Below are 20,535 nucleotides of genomic sequence, written 5' to 3'. Positions count from 1 at the left end.
GATGAAGAGATGAGGATAGTGAGGGAGGATAGACAGGGGATTTCAACAGACCTGGCCACCCAGGGACTCCGGATCTTCTTCCTCCCTTTTCCTGCCGTCTCGATCTTGCGCCCCCTGTCAATCTCATTAAATTTCCTCGTTGTCTTGGAATATCTGTTTTGCAGCATGACAAGTGACTAACTTACTGGCCCGTTTTGTTCCTGCGGACTTGTCCATCATCCCCTCCTCCCACAACCCTGCCCGGCTCTGTCCTGTCCCAAGCTCTCCTCCATGTCTCGGCGTGAAATAAAAGAAACAAAAGTTGACGCCGAGGGTTTTTTGCCATCTGCTTGCGTTGATTCCCAATGTGGATTCAACCCAAATTCTTTTTTTTTTCTCATCTTGACAACGCAGCAAAAGACGTGGCGTTTTGCCTCTTTTGGAGCCCAGGGGCTGGCTGTATGGACGAACCCGCCCCCTCCTCCCTTGCTTTCCCTTGGGCTTTCGCGCGCACAAAGGTAGGTCATGGGAACAGGTGACGTTGTATCAGCCATCTCCCATTCGCATGAGCGGGCTGCGGCGTTGTGCGTTGCGGTCCCATGCTTTGCCGCCGAGAGGATTTGACAACGGCACGGGGTGCCTTGCTCGGTTAGCCACTTCCATGGTACGGTACAACGTATGTAAAAGCCCATGGTGTAAGTTGCCGACTTGTGCTGTGTGTGTCCGTGTGTATTCGTATACATCTATTCACATGTGCGAATCGCGTGTGATCAAGACGGTGTAGACATTACTCGGGGCCGAGAAAACGTTACTTGACGGCAAGAGGCAGAGCCTGCACCCCTCCCCTCTCCGAGGCATTTCTGTTGTCTCGAGGCATTTTAGGGATGACTCTTGTTTGTCATCGTTTCTGCGCGGATGCCGCGGATGCAGTGGAATGAATGGTCTCGCCAGCTGTCAGGCAGGTTCAGGCGGGCTCAGGCAAGGCTGCTTGCGCTGTGTCACAGTCTGCGTTGTGTAACTCGTGCCGTACCTGTATACCCGTATGCTGATATGTCTCCGTCCAAGAGTAGGGCCGGGGAAATGCAGGACGGGGAGCCACGGATCACATCATCCGCGTCGTACAACGACAACTGCGCCTAATCTACCTTACCCAGCCCCATGCGTTGGCTAACAGGGTATGGGAGGCTTCCATGTACGAATGTGAGCCAGAGCGTCGTCCCGCCAAGACAATGCTTACAACCTCGTGAGCCGTCATCCGTGTAAGTCATCGTACTGGGCAAGTCGGAGAGGACATAGCGGCCCGCACATGACGACAGATGGTTGCCCCTTGGGGGGGTAGACGCGCCGACATCCCGTCGAAGGCGCTATTTACAGATATGCCACGTCTGCCTGCCCAGGGCTCAAACGCGGGCTGGTTGGCTGGTTAGTTATTCATTAGCTTGCATCTGCCGTCGACAGCGGCGCTAATCGAAGACTGGCTCGACAGCTCTGACAGCTCATGCGGGCATCAAGCTTCCCCCGGGAGGGGGGGCTTGTTCTTCACCGCTAGGTACCACCGGCCAACCGTGGCGGGCGCGAGTTTATACCCTTTTTGGAGTTGGTTTTGCCGAAAAAGTGTGAGTAAGTAAAATGTCGGAGTTACCACGCATCTGTATGCGCGCCCAAGTTGACCCCCGTCTAGTAGTGAAGCTCTGGCTGGGCCACGGTCGTCGCATGATCGGGCGCAGAAGCCACCCAACTACTGTAGCTACACTCCCTGCCTACCTGCCTGCCTGTCCTCTTGGCCACGGCGCAGGATGGGCTTTGTGGTGGCAGCCAGTGAAAATGCATGGAAGCTACGTCACAAGGCTGACGGGCTCAGAGAAGACTCATGGAAGGACGAGATGAGAGGGGCTGCACCTGGTCAGTTATGTCATTGTGCAGCAAACGCTCCATTAGAGGGTGTGAAGAGTACGGATAGAATGGGCAACGGCAATGGAAATGGATTTCTTTTCTTCCTGTACACGTCAAGCATGGCGCAGAAAATTCCCATGTTTTTTTGTCGACCAGAGGGAGATTGGGCCGGGCTGTAGAAAAAAAACGGCCCGAGGTAATTTGTAGGTTGTTGATCCTTTGTTGGACAAACCTGTCTCGCCCGTGCTTCGATGAGCTTGGGGCGCGAGGCTTTTCTTTTCTTTTTTTTTTTTTCCCAAATCTCATCACATTTATCAGTATATTCCGACTCGCGACAAGCAAGATGACGCGTGGAACGGGTCTCACCGAGGTCGCCGAACGCGGCGCATCGTTTTTCTGGGGTTACACGAGGATGGCTGTCATTAATTCATTAATGCGACGTGTGGTTTATTCGTATCTGATGAATGAGGAGAACGAACTGGGAAAAGAAGAGAAAAGTGTGGTGAGGAGGGAGAAAAATGCCAGGCCATCGAGTGCTCCGTCAAATGAAGCTGTCACCTCTTCTTGAGGAAGGAGCACCCCTCAACTCGTGCTCACAGGCAGCTGCGTGTGAGAGATGCGCAAAGAACCTCGTTGATCTGTATCAAAAACGGTTTATTCCTTTTTTTTTTAAGAAAAAAAAATCTCCCTTTTTTTTAAACTCGCAAATCACATCTCCGACCACCAGCCATACTTATTACTACTCACGTTGCTTTTTTTGGCGAGTCCCAAGCTGACGGGTTGGTTGGTTAGTGGGGAAGAGAGAGAGCCTTCCCAGCCGCCCCCCCCCCCCCTTGTCTGTAGCGCGAGTCGGCCACCAGGACAAGTTCGAAAATACAATGCTAGTTCATAATTAACACATGGAAAAAAAGGAAAAATGAATTATGAATAATAAAGGAGAAAGAAAAGAGGATTCTTGAATCAACACGAAAAGACGCTAATCGGCTGTGGGCTCACCGCCCGTCTGTCCGGGCTCAAAGCCACCCACTTGTCCCCTGCTCAGCCAGAAGCCGTAGTGTCCAGTCGCCGTGCAAGGAGCTCCTCCGACCAAGAAGATGGATGAGAAGAGGGGAAGGAAGGGAAACCTTGTGGCGGCTCATCAGGGCCGGTCGTCCTTGAGTGGCCCGGATGGGCCGTGCAAAGACCCCCGGAATGACACGCCCGGCTTGCCGGTATTATCCATGGGGCGGGGCGGGGGCTTTAACCTTGAGTGAGAATACCCAGTATAAGCCAACTGGTAGTTACGGAGTAGTCCGTACCGGTGAATTGGTTACAGGGAAGAGGGTATCCGTACCTTGGTCCCTATCATGCCCTGGAAATGAGCTGCTCTCGAATCTCTAGTTATGTCTGTGCTTTGCAAGTGTCTACTTCCGGACTGACTGCCTGCCATATGAAATAGCTCATCTAAAATGGGCCGATGTGTTTCTCTTCTTTTTTGTACAATTCTGCAGGTCACTCACTGTTGTCACGCTCTGCCTGATGAAAGGACGGACCGAATCGACGGGCATACAGTAACCACCTATATCATCCTTCACCACCAGAATAATAAGCATCACCATCCCATTACCACCACACCGGTATTATCAACCGGCCCGCCTATACAAGACGAAAAGAAAAAAACGCCTCTTGCCAAACCTCTAACACACTGCCACTATTTACTAGTACAACCCTCCCACTCCCCGTCCGTCCCCTCCTCCCCCTCCCCCCTGTTGTGCATCCAATTCGCGGCTCGCACCCCCCCTGTCCCCGCGGCGCCTTTCTGGCCTTTTTTTTCTTTGGTTATTTCTTTTTTGACTTGGGCCGCCTGACGAGCGCTAACTAGCTTCCCCGGGGAAGACACGCACACCTACCCATTACACACACAGACCTGGGGCCAAATCGAACCATCATCCATGGCCTCTCTTTCTCGTTTTTTTTCTTCCTCTTTCGCCTTGGCCTGCCTCTCCCTGACTTTTTCCGTCTCTTGTTCCTGTAACCCGACTGCCTGGGGCTCATGCCACCGCCCGTCCCAAGTACCCCCCCCCATCCCCTCCCACCATGACACACCGGCTATTGTTCCAGCATGTACATAGCTGGTAAGGGGGGCTGTTATTACTGTTTAGGTACAACGTAACCTTCCCCTACTACCAGTACTTACCGATGGTGGTAGTACCAGTAACTACCAGTACACCCATCGTAGCGGTATACTGCCTTGTAGCTCTAACCAGGCCCCTGTCTCCTCGACGGATCCCCCATCCTCTCTCTCTACTAGCCCGTCCCGCGTCTTGTTGCTTGGGCCTTGGGCATTCCTTTTTTATTTGATTATTTTTTTTTTTCATTTCAATTTTTTTTTCTTCTCTCCTGTCAATTTGCCTCTTTTGGTTTCGGCCAGTCTCTTGCTTGGTTTCTTCTTCAAAAAAACCCCAGAAACCTGGGCCAGCCCTGTCTGATTCTTATATCTTGCTGCATCCACTCACCCTCCTCTCAAAAGTCGTCTCGTCTTGCCTCATCCTCAACTTCTCTTCAACTCGCCTCCTTTGCCTGTCGACTATTCTTGCCTTTTTAATATATTGAACACGCAACCTACTTCCAAAGTCATATTATACACCTTGCTTGCCAATATCCGGTCCCGTCCCGTCCGCCTCACTTCTTGCCGCACCGTCCTGCAGCGCGACCACACGTCTTACACCACATTCCTCCCTCCCTTCCCTACCTACTACTTCCCACGTCGTACAACTTTGCTTGCTTCTATGCCGTGGCCCTACGACAGGCGCACATTTCAGAGGGAAAGGAAAGGTCTTATTGATGCCCTGCTGAGCCTAAATATCTCTTCTCTTCCCTTCTCGCCATCTTCTCGGCTGCCTTGATCCAGTCCTCGCACATCTCGCCTTGCCCGCAGTCGATCGTCTGAGCCTCTCTTCTCACCCATCGCAACCACTCAGCTCGGCTTACACCACCAGAAAATCCAACGACAGACAGCCTGACCGCTCTACTCAAAACCCGCCGCCATCATGCGCTCCTCCTCTACCGAGGCCGCATCGGGCCGCGTCCGCTGCTCCGAGGGAAAGCGCAGGGAACCTCCACCTTTTCCTGCCCAGCAGATGTTTGTTTTAGGTATGCCCAAGCCTCACCCTCACCTTCCTCTGTGACCAAGTCACTGCCCCTGTCGGTCCATGTCCTAGAGTTGCAGGAGCTCCTCAGTGCTGACTCGCTATCCCGACGGCCTCAGCCTGCTGCAGAATATGCGAACCAATTGCGTTCATGTCCATTTTTCCCTACATCTATTACATGATTCAGGACTTCAACATCACCGACGATCCTAGCAAAATCTCAGTCTACGCTGGCATGGTTACATCTGCCTTCACCCTTGCCGAATTCGCTACCGGTGTCTTTTGGGGACGTCTCAGTGACAGGATCGGCCGCAAGCCTGTCCTTCTCAGCGGTCTTGCCGGTACCGCCCTCAGTGTCTTGATTTTTGGTTTTGCTCCCAGCCTACCCGTTGCGCTCTTTGCTCGCGCGCTGGGCGGTCTTCTCAATGGGTACGTCGCAACTTGGAGATGCATCGACATTACCATGAGCTAACTCTCACGTAGCAACATTGGTGTCCTCCAAACCACGGTGGCTGAGCTTGTCACCGTAAAGGAACAACAACGTGAGTCCATCCGTTCGCCCGACTTGACACACAGACAGCATACTAACCGAAACCTAGCCCGGGCTTATACCATCATGCCCATGGTCTGGTGCATTGGGTACGTTACATTGACCGTGATGTGATGCTCGGTGACGATGGATGCTAACCGACACAGATCAATCGTGGGCCCAATGATTGGCGGCGCCCTGGCCCGACCATGCATCAGCTACCCGCAGCTATTCCCAACAGGCAGCATCTGGGACCGTTACCCCTACTTGCTGCCTAACCTGTTCAGCGCCTTCACCGTTTTCTTCGGTGTCATCATCGGGCTCTTGTTCCTCGACGAAACGCACGCCAAGAAGAAGTTGCAGCGAGACCGCTGCCGCGAGCTGGGAGACAGGATTGCTGCATTCTTCAGCCGAGCCGGCAGCTGCAAGGGCCGCCACCCCGAAAAGGCGAGCCTGCTTTGCGATTCCACGCCCGCTGGATACAGCGCTGTCAGCTCCTCGACCCATTCTCTCCTCAACGACGACGATGAACCCCTCCCGAGCTACAGGAGCCAGGAGAGCTCACCAAGGCTCGCCCCAAGCAAGGCTCCAAACTCGCCTGTCGCCGTTACTAGAGTTGAGCCCGCGCCGCAACCAAAGCCAGTCATCTTTACTCGGCCCGTGATTATGAACATCGTGTCCTACGGCATTCTCGCATTGTGAGTAGTTTTGCTGCATAATTCCAACCCCGTCCATCTCCCAGCTCCCAGCTCCCAGCTCACATCTAACATTTTCAGCCACACCATGACATTCGACCAGCTCTTCCCCGTCTTTCTCAGCACCTCGCCGCCCGACCACCCCGTTCAGCAGCTTCCCTTCAAATTCGTTGACGGATTCGGCCTCGACACGAAAACCATTGGCGTCATCATGTCTGTCCAGGGTCTCTATTCTCTCTTCTCCAACTACCTCGTCGTCGCGCCGGTTACCCGCCGCCTGGGATCTCTGCGCCTCTTCCGCCTCATCGCATTCTCCTACTTTTCGCTGTACCTGGTGACCCCCTACCTCGTACTCCTGCCCGAGAGCATGCGGATGCCGGCCATCTATCTGCTCGTCATCTGGAAGTGCACCTTTGCGACAATGGCGTATCCCAGCAACGCCATCCTCCTTGCCAACTCTGCGCCGTCCAAGGAAGTCCTAGGCACCATCAACGGCATCGCCGCCTCCACGGCCAGCCTCTGCCGAGCGCTCGGCCCGACGGTCTCTGGCTTCCTCTACGCCCTCGGCCTCCAGACTGGCTATTCGGGTCTCGCATGGTGGTTCAGCGGCGCCACCACGCTCGTCGGCGCCTACCTCAGCTCCCAAATCACCGAAGGTGGCTACAAGTCTGCGGCCCCCGAGGAAGAAGAGGACCCTCTCCTCGAGTCGATGATGGATGAATACGACGAGGAACAACGCGTATGAGGCCCCCATTGAAAAGCATCCACTACTTACTTCACTTCTCTGGCTCTTCGACAGACCAACAAACGACCCTTATCGTTACAAATTTTTTTATACACTATGGCACCTTGGAGGGTGCTCACTGGGATGTTGCGGTTGCCCCCCCCCCCCCCCCCCTTGAGATGAAAGTGGCGTTGTATACATTATTCTCCCCCTGTTTTACAAGGGTATTTTGGTTAAGCATGCATGGAACGGTTAAAAGACGGGCATTGGAAAAAAGCACGATAGACTTTTGGTGGCCCAGTGGCTCTTTCGACCCCTAAACTCGAGAGGCCCACGGCGTTTTCTTGGTTGGTTTTTATAGGAGCAAGATACAGGATATACAGCATATGGAGGATACAATCGCAGGCCCAAGCCTTGAATGATGATTTCAAAATGTTTAACTATATTTCCTTTTATTCGATTTATTCGTTTTGTGCAAAGATGTATTGGATGTATGTTTCTAGGTCAGGCATGGTGCAGCCCTCCCTTCCTGCAGAGCCGTTGTTTGTCAGCCGGTGGTCGCTGATGCCTGAAAGAGAGCATAAAAGCCTCACCAATAGTAGGTACAAAAGTTCACTTGTAAAACACCTGCGCAGACGATGCCGAGGGACCATCTCAAGTCATGATGCCTCTGGATGGGAAATTTGTCGCTTCTGGCTACAACATGAGCTGCTTGACTCACGCGGAGCGTGGCATACGAAGAATTGGGCATATACACGTATCTATTGGTCGCTATGTATATATAGGCATGTAAAACCGATGATCCATGTCCCTCAAATGATGAAAGAAATACAAGCATTGAACTATGCTCACCAAACGTGGAAAGCCAGGGGCTTGTGTTGTCGAATCTCAATGGTTCTTGACCATGTCAGCTGGGGATCTCAACTCCCATTATACCCACAACCCCTTCAATTACTCACAGCGAAGCCAAGTCTAGCTTCTCTTTGTCCATTCTCTTTCCGCTTCTGTCCAAACTTGTCCATTTCTGCATGTCGTCGTACTTGTCGAGTTTGGGCGCTCGCATTGTAGTTAATCTCCTTTGAACAAATATCTCTGCTGCTTGATTCTATGTGCGTTGGTCGACTTTGGTGCGAATCTTGGAGTTTTTCGTGAAGATTTCTGGTCGTAGCATATTCTGTAGTGCTGCCCTTCTCTCGCGTCTGGCTCAACGCCCAACTCGTGGACGGAGCGTGGGTGACTCGGACATTTGTGCTCTTTTTGCATGTCATGGATGTCATGGCTAGAATCACAATTTGTGATGGTGTCTGTTTTCGCTGCTGCTGCTGCTGCAGTCCTTATTAGATCTATTGTGATTTTTTGCAATCTTTTTTTGTTTTTGTGTTAAATCGTTATTTGTTGTAATGGTTATTTATTGTAATGGTTATTTGTTGTAATGGTTATTTGTTGTAGTGTTCGTTGCCGCTTCTGGGTAAACAGCGAAATTCGCAGCAACGACTCCAACCCATCGGAACTCTGTTTTATCTGAACCCCCTTTCTTTTCTTTTCTTTTCCTTTCCTTTCCTTTTGTGCTTGAATCATATTTTGTTCCCGCCCTAGTATAGTTGGTATTCAGCCCCCAAAAAGCATGATTCAAGAGCTCACTCCTCGTAGCCCGACGGTAACCTAGACAAAGCTATAACACCGCTCGAGGGCGTAGGGTGAGCAAATATGGTGTTGCTCCATTATATCCTGCTGCCAAATCTTTGAATGCTTGGCAATCCTAAGAATCCTTGGAATGACTAGATCCACTAGAATATGGACATATTCTCAGGATTGTGGCTCATCAGGGCATGGTGGCCAGGCATCACCTCATGAGGTCAGGTAGCAATGTCAGAATAGTCTCGAAGAAGCCATTGACTAATGGAGCATATACTGGGGCCATCTTTGGTGACAGGCTCCCCAATATCTGTTCCGGATGGGAAGCAGGTCATTCTGTCGGTTGTTGAAAAGAGGAGAAAGGAAGAGGGCAAGAGGAATTGAAAGAGAAAGACGCAGAGTACAGGTCTAGGTGAGTATTTATAACCGAAAATTTTATATGAGAGTTTCACTCAATATCTCTAGGCCGTAATAGCTCCTCGTATGGTGTGGCTGGTGGACATATACTATACTTTGCTTGGCCTTTACCTATGCATATGACTAGAAATTGAAACCATCGCCACTGTGCTTCATTTTGTCTTTGGTCTTGAGTCCCGGGTAACTTGAATAGGTCTTAGAAAACTGCAGGTATTTTTCGACAACAAGAGCTTGTATTAGCCGATGCGGCTCTACTTCGACGCGGCTTAACCTTGACGCGGCTCTAGTGCAAGATTGGTGTTACGAAATAAGCACGCAATTCGACCTTTTGCCACCAAAACAATTAGATTTTCCGTCAATTTAAGGGGAAAGCTAAGATCATAAATCAGTCTGTGACGCAAGTACTAGTCAATGGATTCGGCCTCGCTGCGTCTAGAAGTTGTCGCCATGTCGCCATGTTGCTAACTATTGCCTCAGACACCGGAACTTTCTCCGAGTATGGTCGGCCTAAAAGTGGCGGCATCGACTGTGCAGTTTCACGTGGGAAGGTTAAATTAAGCAATTTTAGCTTGAGCAGGGCAATTCTTGCAAGTCTGATACAGCCTAGCCATGGAATGAAACCGATCGATTGCGGGGAGGGCCTTTGTCAATTGAGCCTAGATAGATCCTTTTGTTCCAAAGCAATGCACATTGGCATACTCTTCAAAGGTCCCCACCTCCAATCGCCATTTTATCCCATCTTGCCGTGTTTTCGCGGAGCATGGGCTGGCCTCTGGCTGCTCCGACTTAATATAGTGATATGCGCGGCGAACTTCTCGAACCTGCGCCCGCTGATCCTAGCCACCCACACCTGTTGAAGGAGGAGTGAGAAATGTGGCTGCAGAGAGTTGCAGGGCATGCGCGGAATTGCGGAGAACGCCACGAGGAACTTTCTATCCTACTCGACGATAGTAGGCGAGAAAACAGAGTATTTTCTTGGCAATGCGACGCGCAGTATAGACGGCGCACAATGTCTGAGGTCCGGGTTGTCGCCGACCATCATTGAAGTTGAGCTTGGGCCGGTCTGCAAACCGGGGAACTCATCAACAACAGGAGCGATAGCCTGGGTGGACTTGCTGCCAAGCTAGCTAGCCTCTGGGGATTGCCGATTTCGCATCGCGGGGGCGCCAAAAGTCAGCTGGTGGCAGCGACCGACACCTTTTGTTTACGTATTCCCATCGAGTCAACACTTTGCACTCAGCGATTCAGGCACGGCCAGGCTATCGCGACGGAGAATATCGGGCGCTTGTAGGGAGGTTGGCGTAAACTATGACGGCACACAATGGATGATTGGCTTTGAGGGAGATGCGGGAGGAAGTCGGGGAAGTGATCGTCGTGAATTCGCCGCTTGGTGTCATATCTGTCTTGTTGTTTGTTGCTGTTGGCAGGATTGAAGGACCTGTAGGAAGATGCCAAATTGACTCGTCAGGCTAGCAGCTGGCGACTTACAGCTGGCGACTTACAGCTGGCAGCTGGCAGCTGACAACAAACGCCTACGCAGCATCGACTTGCATTATGTAATATTAGGTGAAAGTCGGAGTCCGTTTGCTTCCCGTAATGAAGTAGCATAATCCCACCAACAACATCATTACCGATGTCTCGCGACCAACCAACCGTTCATTCACCACGAGCAGCTGCCTCAAACAGCCAGCCTGTGCCGGGTGCCGCGGACCCTTCCTCTCAATAACAGGGACGTGGCTGCGCTAGACGGCCAACTAGACCCCGAAACATACTGGACATAAGACCAAAACAGTTGACACTGGACATATTGACAGGTTGACAGGCAGTCAATTGGGCCACTAGGGATTGGTGGGCTGAAAGGCTAGTCTGCTGCATGGCTTGCTGCAGGCTGGGGCATTCTGGGGCGCATTCGGTGCACTTTGGGGCAAATTCGGGGCAATCATGGCCTCAGCTTCAGTGGCAACCTGTATGCCCTTGCTGCTTTCGCGGCGGTTCAGAGGGTGCATACGCATCAATGTAACCAGAGGTATGTACCGACCGTTGTAGCGACCTACCAAACACCAGCAACTAGTGGGTGCGAGACTATGACGAATCATGGACAGGGTCCAAAAAGGCCGAAAAGACACGATAATACAGATACATGAGACAACTTCCGTCCCGCCAACAACGAGCACTCACCTGCTATTCGTACGGTCCTTCTGGATGCGGGGGGGGTCCTGAACGGCGCTCTGTCCGGCTCCGCTTCTTCTATCAGCAATTCAGCATGGTGCCGCGATCCATGTACTTGCATCTCCACTATCCTTGTCTACCAGCCAAGCCAGACCCAACGAAGCACCACACGGCTGCCGAGTTTCTCCCAAAACCGCTCGTGAGCTCGCTTCCTTTCCACACTCTCCATCCCGTCGCAGTCTTGCTCCTTCACTTTCGCGTCTTCTCGTTCGAAAAGCCGCTCCATCGGCGGAACCCAAGCGCACACAGCGGCATCGTCAAGTTTCGTCCTATTCCCCGTGCATAAGTTTCAGTACAGAGGCGAGACAACCGGCCCTAGGCTTTGCTACCCAGCCGCTACGCACTCCGACCAACTTTCTTCGTCGCCAAACGTCGCGCCGTAGGTGTCGTTGCGCTCTGCGGTGCGCCCTCATTCTCGGTACCCGCGCAACCCTTTTCTTGGTCGCATGGTGATTACCGCCCGCTTCGTGACTGATCCACCTACAATAACCAACGACGGCCAGTTCTCGGCCATTGGAGAATGGGCTGCGGCTCTTTCTGCCAGAAAACGCCGTTTTACCAACCAGTACGCAGCTTAGCCAGCGCACCGTGATCTGCTCGTATAGACAGATTATATTTGGACTCGATTATCCTGACAATTTTAGTCCTGGTATCATCCCTCAGCCTACTACGAAACCGACATCAGGTCACGATACGCACCTGTCGCCCAGCCAATATGCCTGCGCATGTGGCGCCCTCTCCCAGCTCCCAGCCCACTAGCAAGCGCCAACGGAAGATTTTCTCAGAGGATGGCTCTCCAATAAACCGAATTAGCCCAGAAGCTGTTCCGGAGGCTGTGACGATTGCACCGCTCACTGGTGGCAAACCCTCCCAGAGCAGCAACTTTCGCAATGTGAGCGCCTGCAACAGATGTCGTCTGCGGAAAAATCGCTGCGATCAGAAGCTCCCCAGTTGCGCGAGTTGCGCCAAAGCCAGTGTAGCTTGCGTTGGCTACGATCCGATTACCAAAAAAGAGATCCCGCGCAGGTAAGTATCCACGCCCTAACCTCGTCCGCCGCGGCTAATTCGTTCTCAGCTATGTGTTTTATCTGGAAACCCGAGTGGAACAGCTCGAGAAACTCCTTTCCTCCAACAATATCCCATATCCAGCGGCTGAGAACTTGGAACTCTGCTCCCGCCCGAGCGCCGACACAGCCTCGCGAGATGCAGGCGCCAACGATAGCCTCGAGGCCAGTGGGCGAGATCAGTCTCTGATGGCGAAAAAAGAAGGGCAGAGTCCAGCCATGATGAATTTGGTAGGGAATTCAAAACCCAAGTCTCTTGCTTCAGCATCTGGCGTTTCATTCGCTAGAGTCGTTTTTGCTGCTGTCCAGTACTCCGTATCAGATCAACATGGCCCTGCCGAGAGGCCAAGCGGAAACGCTGGCACGTCGATGCGCGACTCATTCTTTGGACTACACGCGAGACCAACGATCCAACCGGCCCCATTTCCAGATCGCGACATTGGGATGCGGCTTGTGACCCTCTACTTTGAGCATGCAAATCCGCAAATCCCAATCCTCCACAGGGGCGAATTTATGCAGATGTTCGAGCAGGCTTATGCCAATTCACCTGAATCTCTCGCCTCCAAGGAGCTGTACATGTTGAACATGGTTTTCGCAATTGGATGCGGTGTTATTGTTGGAGAGCCTATCAAAACAGAAGCATCCGGCACGGCGAAAATCGACACCCAGTCGGGAAAGCGTCAGTGCGAGCCTGAGGAGTACCATGCCAGCGCCATTGTTCATCTCGAGTCTTGCCTCAGCTTTAGTGGAGGAGGCTTGGAAGTCTTGCAGGCTGTTCTCCTTCTCGCAAATTTTGCACTTCTTCGTCCAGTTCCTCCAGGCCTATGGTAAGCATGCTGCAATTTGGCATTCGCGCCACTGTTAACAAGATCTAGGTACATCACCGGTGTAGCGGTTCGCCTTGCCGTTGATCTTGGATTGCATTACGAAGAGGGTGGTGAAGCAGAAAACTCCGGGCCAGATGACCCGGCAAACGAACAAGAATCAAGCACTCGAGAGCGCGCACGGCGGCAATATGTACGAGACATGAGGCGGCGACTATGGTGGTGCACCTATTCATTCGATCGACTGGTCAGCACATGTGTCGGGCGGCCATTTGGTATTAGTGATCAGGTCATCACTACCGAGCTTCCTTCTGTATTGGACGACGACTATGTTACTCCCACGGGCTTCATCGACCCCCCGGTAGACGACGAACGGCCGAGCTACAAGCATGTCGCCCATCACTACTTCCGGCTTCGGATGCTCCAATCGGAAATTCTCCAGGTTCTACAATACAACCAAGCCCAACTTGCACGCCAAGGCAACCAGGTACCTTGCTATCCTGAGATGCGCAACCACACGCCGTCACCCTTCCTTGTCAAATTCGATTCATTCCGGTCTTGGAGAAGCGACATTGACAAACGTCTCTACCACTGGAAGTCATCCGCGCCGACGAGACAAGAGACTGGTGTTGCATTCTCAACCGAGTTCCTCGAGCTTAACTACTGGCAGGCTATTATTATGCTTTACAGGCAGAGCCTGAGCGTCCCAGCCATGTTCGAGGGAGAATACAACACTTCGAATGAGGTCAATAGCCCCACGGCCTTCACCGCGGAGCTCCGAGAGGACGAAGACCACATTTACCTCAAGGTAGCGGAGGCAGGACAGAAGATCCTGCGCATATACAGACAGCTCCATCTGAGCGGTCTTGTCAGCTACACATACTTGTCGACTCATCATCTGTTCATGGCTGGCATTTCGTACCTGTACGCTATTTGGCATTCACCCTTGGTACGGAGTCGACTGTCCATGGACGAGGTTGATTTCACAGTTTTAGCAGCCAAGTCTGTTTTCACGGATATGATTGACAAGTGCCCACCGGCTGAGACATGTCGAGATGCGTTTGATCGAACAGCCAAGGCAACAATCAAAATGGCAAGCTCAAACGGCGGTTTCGGCACGATGAACCCTCGACCGCGACGACAACGCAGAGAGACGACGACCTGGGTTACGGCCCCTGTGCCTGAGTCGATGAAGTCGGCTTCGCACCAGCGATCTCAGACGTCGGATAGTCAAAGCTACCAATTCGACTTGGCCATGGGAGACAACATATCCTCACCGGGCATATCAGGAGGTGCTCCCTCGACGCAAACCACGCCACCACTGACGAAGTCAAAGACGTTTGACAGCGATACTCTCATGTCCGAGCCACGACGACACAGCGGAGGACCGAGTCCCGCGGACGGTTCGATCAGCCATGACGGCAGCTCCATGGACGCGATCGTTCGGTCGCCTCCGCTGCCTCGTCGCATGACAACACAGGGAGGCAACAATACGTTCATGGGCCAGCAGTTTGGCATGCAAGGGTCGATGGAGTATCCGGACAGCCAGACGATGGAGTTCCTGCAGACACTTGGGGCCACGCCGAACGGGGATTTCGCCGCCGTCGACCAGGCCCAGCTCGATCTCGGGTTCGGGATCAACTGGGAGGGGATGCACAACGACTTTAGCGAGGGCGGACACATCAATCCGTTTGACACGTTCTTCTTCGGCGGACAGCCGAACGCGGGGAATAATGCTAATAACAACAACGGGCAATAGGTGACGGGAAGGGTATCTATGTGAATGTAAATAGCGCGCCGATTGAAAAAGGGGGGCCTTGCTTATGCTAACCCTTCTCAGGTCGTTGTATCTTGTTTTGACGACGGCGAGGGAGAGAGAGATTTAGTCTCGCATTATGTATAACTCAAGTTATCGACAGTAGATGAAACGACATGAAAATTTTGAGCAAGTGTATATCCGTACAATGTAAACAAAGCCTGCCCATACCCACCACACACTAATCGTGACATTACACCATGAACTTGTGGCAGACAGAATACCCCCCTGTGATCGATACCCGGAAGCACCCCCACAAGGGGAAAACCAAGAAAAGAAAGAAGGAAAAAGACAGCATGAGGGCTGCTAGCGGCGATCATAACGTCTGCTGTCGCGCCGCGAGTCGTAGCTCCTCGGCCGGGAGCTCCTGCGCGACGACTTGTGTCTGGGCGGCGAGTGCTCCTCGATGACGACAACCTCATCCTCCTCCTCCGTCATATCCGTCTCCGTCGCCGTCGTCGCATCGTCAAAGCGCCCAGCACGCCCCCGCGACGGCGGGCCGTGCCGCGTCGTCGACTGGGACACCCGTACTCCCGGCATCATGACGTGCGGCGGGGGCGGCGGCTGCGGCGCCACGGGCACGCCGCGAACGTGGGGTGGCCTGCCACTACCACTGGTCGTGCGGCGGACCTCGAACATCTCCGTCTCCGTGCGGGTGCCGCGGCTGCTGCGTCGGCGGCGGCGGCGGCGGCGGTGGTGGTCCTTGTGGCGGTGTTCTTCGACGACGACGGTGCGCTTCCGCCAGGGGGACCACGGGATGAAGACGGGGGTCCAGCCGGTGCACGAGTAGAGGAGGGCGAGGAGGAGGAGGAAGCCGCCGACGGAGCCGAGGACGATGCCGGCGACGGTGGCGGGGGGCAGGGAGGAGTCCTGCCCCTGGTAGGTGGAGGGGATAGCTTGGAAGCCGGGGGTGCTCTGAGGGGCACGGACGATGATCTTGGTAGTGGTGGTGGTGTCGGGTATGGGGCTCGATATGGTCGGCAGTGGCGGGGCCGGCGGGGCGCCGGCGGCGCCGGCGGCGGGTGTGAGGTTGGCGATGCTGATGCTGGCGTCGCGGGGGGTTGCGACGGCGCGCGTCGAGAAGGGAGGGCAGGCATGGCTGCGACTATGGGTAAATCTATTCTCGTGATAAGGTCGTAGTATACGTCGGTCGGTTCTTTTGGTCGAGGTTAAAGATGCGCCCTTGTTCGTTTCGTCCTGCTCGCTGGCGCGTCGCGCTCGGATGGACTTGGTTGATGATGTAATGGGAGCGGGAATCAGCTCGTGGGGGTTCGAATGCGCGCGCAAAAAGTGCACAATGAACCAGTAAATCGCGGCGTCTTCTGCGACGCAAGAGTCGACCGGCGATGAGAGTCCGGGACTACCTGGCGCAAAGAGCGCAGTCAAGTCCAAGTCGTTGTCGAGTCGCGACGAGGTGCCGTGCGTGGAGGGGGGGTCGGAGTGGCATGCGAAGACGGGGCACGTCGAAGGGGGTAGCAAAGAGAACCAAAGAAGAGAAAAAGAAGAAAAGAAGAAGAGAAAAGAAAATAGACGTGTTAAACCACTAGAAAATAAAAGATGGACAAAATGTCTCGATTATTTCGAATTGGTTGCAAAAGACAAGAATGCGCAAGCCATCTATCTACATATCCATGCGCTCCCCCTCCTGTTGCGTGAAGGCAGACAGGGCAGGGCAGGCAGGGCAGGCCCCTGGCAAGTTTCGTCGGCCCAGCCACCTAATTCCCGACCATGGCGATCGGTGATGGCAGAGAATCCCAGCCACCACGTGGGCAAAGTCGAATCAAACAGAGGAGGAGGGTAAAGCAGCAGTTGATAATCATGATTCAGAAAGAGGTTTGTTAAAGCTGAAGAAGACGAAGAAGAAGAGAAAAGAGAAAGGTATGACAATCGGGGTGTAACATGGGGGTTATTATGGGTAGGAGGGTGGTTGCCTTTTTGTCTTGCTGGATAGCAGTGTACTTGCGCTAACTGCATACCTGGCTGCTGGCTGCAGCAGGCTGACTACAGAAGCATGCATGTGCCCTTCAGCCATTGTTAGTGGTGAGTGATGCAGGAAATGGATGTTTTTTGTTGTAATCCGTACAGATTATTTTGGCATTTCTCCTTCCTTTTAAAAATAGTTGCGTCTTACCTTTAGGTTTATTCCTATTCGCTTCCGACTGTGACGTATTGCAATCCCCCGCATGCAAGACCCCGCCAGCAAACAAAAAAAAAAAAAAAAACACTCGCGCAAGACATGCATTCTTCCATCGCCATCGGACCGTTGATAATTCCTGCCCGATACGTATCAGCACGTCACTTGTCTCCTTCATCAGCCGCGAGCCCATCCGAGCCAAGTTCTCCCTGTATCCATTCAATGGCCGAAGCTGCCGCCATCCCCCAACCAGCATGCCGCATTCCGAAACGGTTGAAATACCGCGACTCATCGCCGAAACGCGACCATCATCTGCATTTGCCTTGACATTTATCCGGCCACTTGTGCTAGCGCGCGCCCCCTTCCCTCCTCCTCCCCCTACCTCCCCCGACTTGTCCAACAACCCGCTTTTGTGCCTCGCCCAACCGCAGCCAAACGAATTGCCGCTCCCGCTCGCCGTGATCCACGGCCCCGCCTTCCCCACTTTCCCCGGCTTCGATCCCGGCTTCTGCACCGGCAATGTCTTTTTCCAGCTCTCCTCTCGTGCTACTCCAGTTCAGCCTACTTATAATATCTTGCCCATGACTGGCCCAAGTCTTTTTTTCTTTTTTTTTTTTCCCTCGCCATCCATCATCAACCCATCCACCATTCTATATACCCCTCGCCCGCTTCCCTCTTTCTTCTTCCTTCTTCTACCTCTACTGGATACAAGCACACACACACACACACACACACATCACCATCGCCACAATGATCACCAACGGCACCAACGCCGCCAACGGCAGCACCGCCCATGACCAGCAGAAACCAAAGTTCGATCCCAACTTCACCCAGCACGTCATCGACCTCATGAGCCCCGAGACCAAGCCCCGCCACCGCCAGATCCTCACCTCCCTCATCCGCCACATGCACGACTTTTGCCGCGAGGTCGAGCTCCAGCAGGACGAGTGGATCCTCGGCGTCAACTACATCAACTCCCTCGGCCAGGCCTACAAGAAGAACCGCAACGAGACCTGGCGCGTCTGCGACGTTTTCCCCCGCTGACACCACCGCAGCCTCGTCGATGAAATCAATCACAAGGTCCAGGCCGCCGACGGCAAGGTCCCCACCTCCTCCTCCATCCTCGGCCCCTTCTGGTCCCCCGACACGCCCTTCCGCGCCCTCGGCGCCTCCGTCGTCCAGGACATGCCCCCCGACGGCCAGCTCACCCGCTTCCGCGGCGTCGTCCGCGACGTCGAGACCGGCCGCGGCATCCCCTCCGCCGTCTTCGACATGTGGCAGGCCAGCACCAACGGCAAGTACGACGCGCACGACCCGGAGAACCAGTCCCGCCACAACCTGCGCGGCAAGTTTCGCACCGACGCCGACGGCCGCTTCGACTTTTACTGTCTCAAGCCGACCGAGTACGCGATTGACACGTCCGGGCCCTCGGCGGAGTTGCTGGCGGTGATGGGGAGGCACCCGTGGCGGCCGGCGCATATTCATGTGATGGTGACGCATGACGAGTATATCGGGGTGACGGCGCAGCTGTACCCGGATGATGACCCCTATCTGGAGACGGACACGGCGTGCGCGGTCAAGGACGACTTGCTGCTGCACTTCACGCCCGTCGAGAATGAGCCCAACGGCGCCGTGTTGGAGGTCGAGTACGACGTCAACCTGCTCTCCAAAGAGTACAAGCCCGACTCGAATATGCTCATGCAGAATGCCAACCAAGACAAGTTTTAAAGGGGGCTGGAGCATAGGGAGCAGTTTGCAAGACAGCTTCAAGACCAAGGTCCCGATCCCAGGCCTTGACCGGATTTCATGTATACATATAGCAATCAAAGGGTACATATTAGCATTCAATCGAATTAGTCATGGTGATAATCTCTTGCCCTTCCCAGCCCCCAAAGCTACACATATCAAGAGTCGTAGCAGCAGCCCATCATTTACGCATCCGCCGTGTCACCCTTATTCTCAATGCCCATCACGAGAATCACCTCCCCTGTGGCATCACTCGTCCTCAACAACCTGCCTTGCTTGTCAAGCAACAGGCCCGCCGGGCGAAAGCAGTGTCTGCTGCAGTCCGAATTGTCCGCGTTCCATAATAGCATCTCCTCCGCATTCCCTTCATCCGTCCGCTTCACCAGAAATCCACCCGCGAAGAAGACGCGGCTGAGGCGGTAGCCGTTTGATGGTTGGCGGTTTCTAGACAAGGATTTGGTTAGACGAAATGCGGGAGTGTCATCGACACAATCTCTCTGCACAACAACTCACCAGCTTCCGTGAAACGCAATGAGTGCAGCACTACCGTCAAGCAGAAACTTGACATCTATCGGCGCCAGGTGTGAGCCAAAGGTGGTACGTGGCGGCGTCGAATGCTACCGGCACCACAAGTCCGAGTACTGTGGCTGGTGGTCCCCCACGAACTGGTCCCCAATCATCGGCTTCTGCAAGCCGTGGATATAGGTCTCGACGTTGGTCGTATCAAAGACGGCCAGGCAGCCTGGGTAGCCAAAGTTCCGGCCGTAGTTGGCCGTGTCGTTGGTCCGTCCGTAAAAGTTCATCCCCTCTCCCGGGTTGCTGTTGTGAATGTCCACGCCGAAGCGATGCGTGTCGTCCAACGATTTGTCTACTGCCCACTACCACCAACGTCTGTCAGCTCTGCCTTCTGCTCCCCTCCCGCACAGCATTTCAGTTCATTATCAAGCATCACACATACAATGTCTCCCGTGGTGGGATTATGCGCGATGCCGACGCTGTTGCGCAGGCCCCAGCCCATGACATCGCCATCTGTGTACTCGACAGCTTTCGCGCCGCTGACAAGGCTCTGCACGTCAAAGACGCGCAGCTGGCTGCGGCCAGACGCAACGTCCGCCGTCTCAACGTCCATGTTGCCGTTGGAACCGCGCAACACGAGCAGCAGCCCGGGATTCGCCGGGGGAGTGTACAACGAGCGTGACGAGTGACCGGTCTGGCCCATGCCCGTGATGATGGTGCGAGGCGCTCCGGCCAAGCCCGCCGCCGACGGCGTCACCTGCAATGTCCTCACGAACCAGGTCGCCCAGCCCAGGCAGCTCGTGCAGGATCGGCTAGGCAACGTGCTCATGGCCGAGCAAAGGGGAATCCGACGGCTTGAACTCGACGACGCCGAAGGCATGGACCTGTGCGTCGTGAACAGCACTCTGATTGTGGTCGACGAGAGGATAAGCCACACCCGTTGATTTACGCGCCGGTTCTTTCTATAATTGTCTACTTTTCTGCTGACACGCACATGTGAGCTGAACCACAGCATCTCCCTCACGGCGGACGGCAAGACGCTCTTCGCCTCGTCCTCGACGGACGTGTACGCCTTCCCGTACGATGCTGAGATGCACGAGGGTGCGATCTTAGTGCTGGTCCAGGGCATGTCACAGCCACCGCCGTCGCCGCCGCTTCGCCGCTGGCCGAAAAGAGAAAGGTAGGGATTCTCGAGAGTGTCATGGC

The 20,535-nt window shown here is 54.0% G+C and overlaps 6 protein-coding genes across 6 annotated transcripts; 4 read left to right on the top strand and 2 right to left on the bottom strand.

The window, feature by feature from the left end:
* Positions 1-5,151: 5,151 nt before the first annotated feature.
* On the top strand, positions 5,152-6,969 carry ISF_05546 (Major facilitator superfamily domain, general substrate transporter; the record flags this gene model as incomplete). Its single annotated transcript, XM_018849151.1, has 5 exons — positions 5,152-5,429; positions 5,484-5,542; positions 5,600-5,639; positions 5,697-6,227; positions 6,306-6,969. The coding sequence occupies 5 exons, from the start codon at positions 5,152-5,154 to the stop codon at positions 6,967-6,969; spliced, it is 1,572 nt and encodes a 523-aa protein (XP_018703722.1).
* A 5,843-nt stretch (positions 6,970-12,812) lies between these two features.
* Positions 12,813-14,876, top strand: ISF_05545 (positive regulator of purine utilization; the record flags this gene model as incomplete). Its single annotated transcript, XM_018849150.1, has 2 exons — positions 12,813-13,120; positions 13,169-14,876. 2 exons carry the CDS (start codon positions 12,813-12,815, stop codon positions 14,874-14,876), a joined length of 2,016 nt encoding a protein of 671 aa, XP_018703721.1.
* A 363-nt stretch (positions 14,877-15,239) lies between these two features.
* ISF_05544 (hypothetical protein) lies at positions 15,240-16,965 on the bottom strand (the record flags this gene model as incomplete). Its single annotated transcript, XM_018849149.1, has 2 exons — positions 15,240-16,476; positions 16,910-16,965. 2 exons carry the CDS (start codon positions 16,963-16,965, stop codon positions 15,240-15,242), a joined length of 1,293 nt encoding a protein of 430 aa, XP_018703720.1.
* Positions 16,966-17,817: 852 nt separating this feature from the next.
* ISF_05543 (Intradiol ring-cleavage dioxygenase, core) lies at positions 17,818-18,795 on the top strand (the record flags this gene model as incomplete). The annotated part of the gene is made up of 2 exons (XM_018849148.1): positions 17,818-18,087; positions 18,148-18,795. 2 exons carry the CDS (start codon positions 17,818-17,820, stop codon positions 18,793-18,795), a joined length of 918 nt encoding a protein of 305 aa, XP_018703719.1.
* A 635-nt stretch (positions 18,796-19,430) lies between these two features.
* Positions 19,431-19,942, bottom strand: ISF_05542 (Soluble quinoprotein glucose/sorbosone dehydrogenase; the record flags this gene model as incomplete). Its single annotated transcript, XM_018849147.1, has 2 exons — positions 19,431-19,691; positions 19,772-19,942. The coding sequence occupies 2 exons, from the start codon at positions 19,940-19,942 to the stop codon at positions 19,431-19,433; spliced, it is 432 nt and encodes a 143-aa protein (XP_018703718.1).
* An 88-nt stretch (positions 19,943-20,030) lies between these two features.
* On the top strand, positions 20,031-20,513 carry ISF_05541 (Soluble quinoprotein glucose/sorbosone dehydrogenase; the record flags this gene model as incomplete). The annotated part of the gene is made up of 2 exons (XM_018849146.1): positions 20,031-20,215; positions 20,342-20,513. The coding sequence occupies 2 exons, from the start codon at positions 20,031-20,033 to the stop codon at positions 20,511-20,513; spliced, it is 357 nt and encodes a 118-aa protein (XP_018703717.1).
* Positions 20,514-20,535: the final 22 nt, after the last annotated feature.

The sequence above is a fragment of the Cordyceps fumosorosea genome (assembly GCF_001636725.1).
Source record: "Cordyceps fumosorosea ARSEF 2679 chromosome Unknown scaffold_13, whole genome shotgun sequence".
Lineage (NCBI taxonomy): Eukaryota > Fungi > Ascomycota > Sordariomycetes > Hypocreales > Cordycipitaceae > Cordyceps > Cordyceps fumosorosea.
Note: the sequence above shows the minus strand (reverse complement) of the source record. Positions and strands in the feature narration are given on the sequence as shown.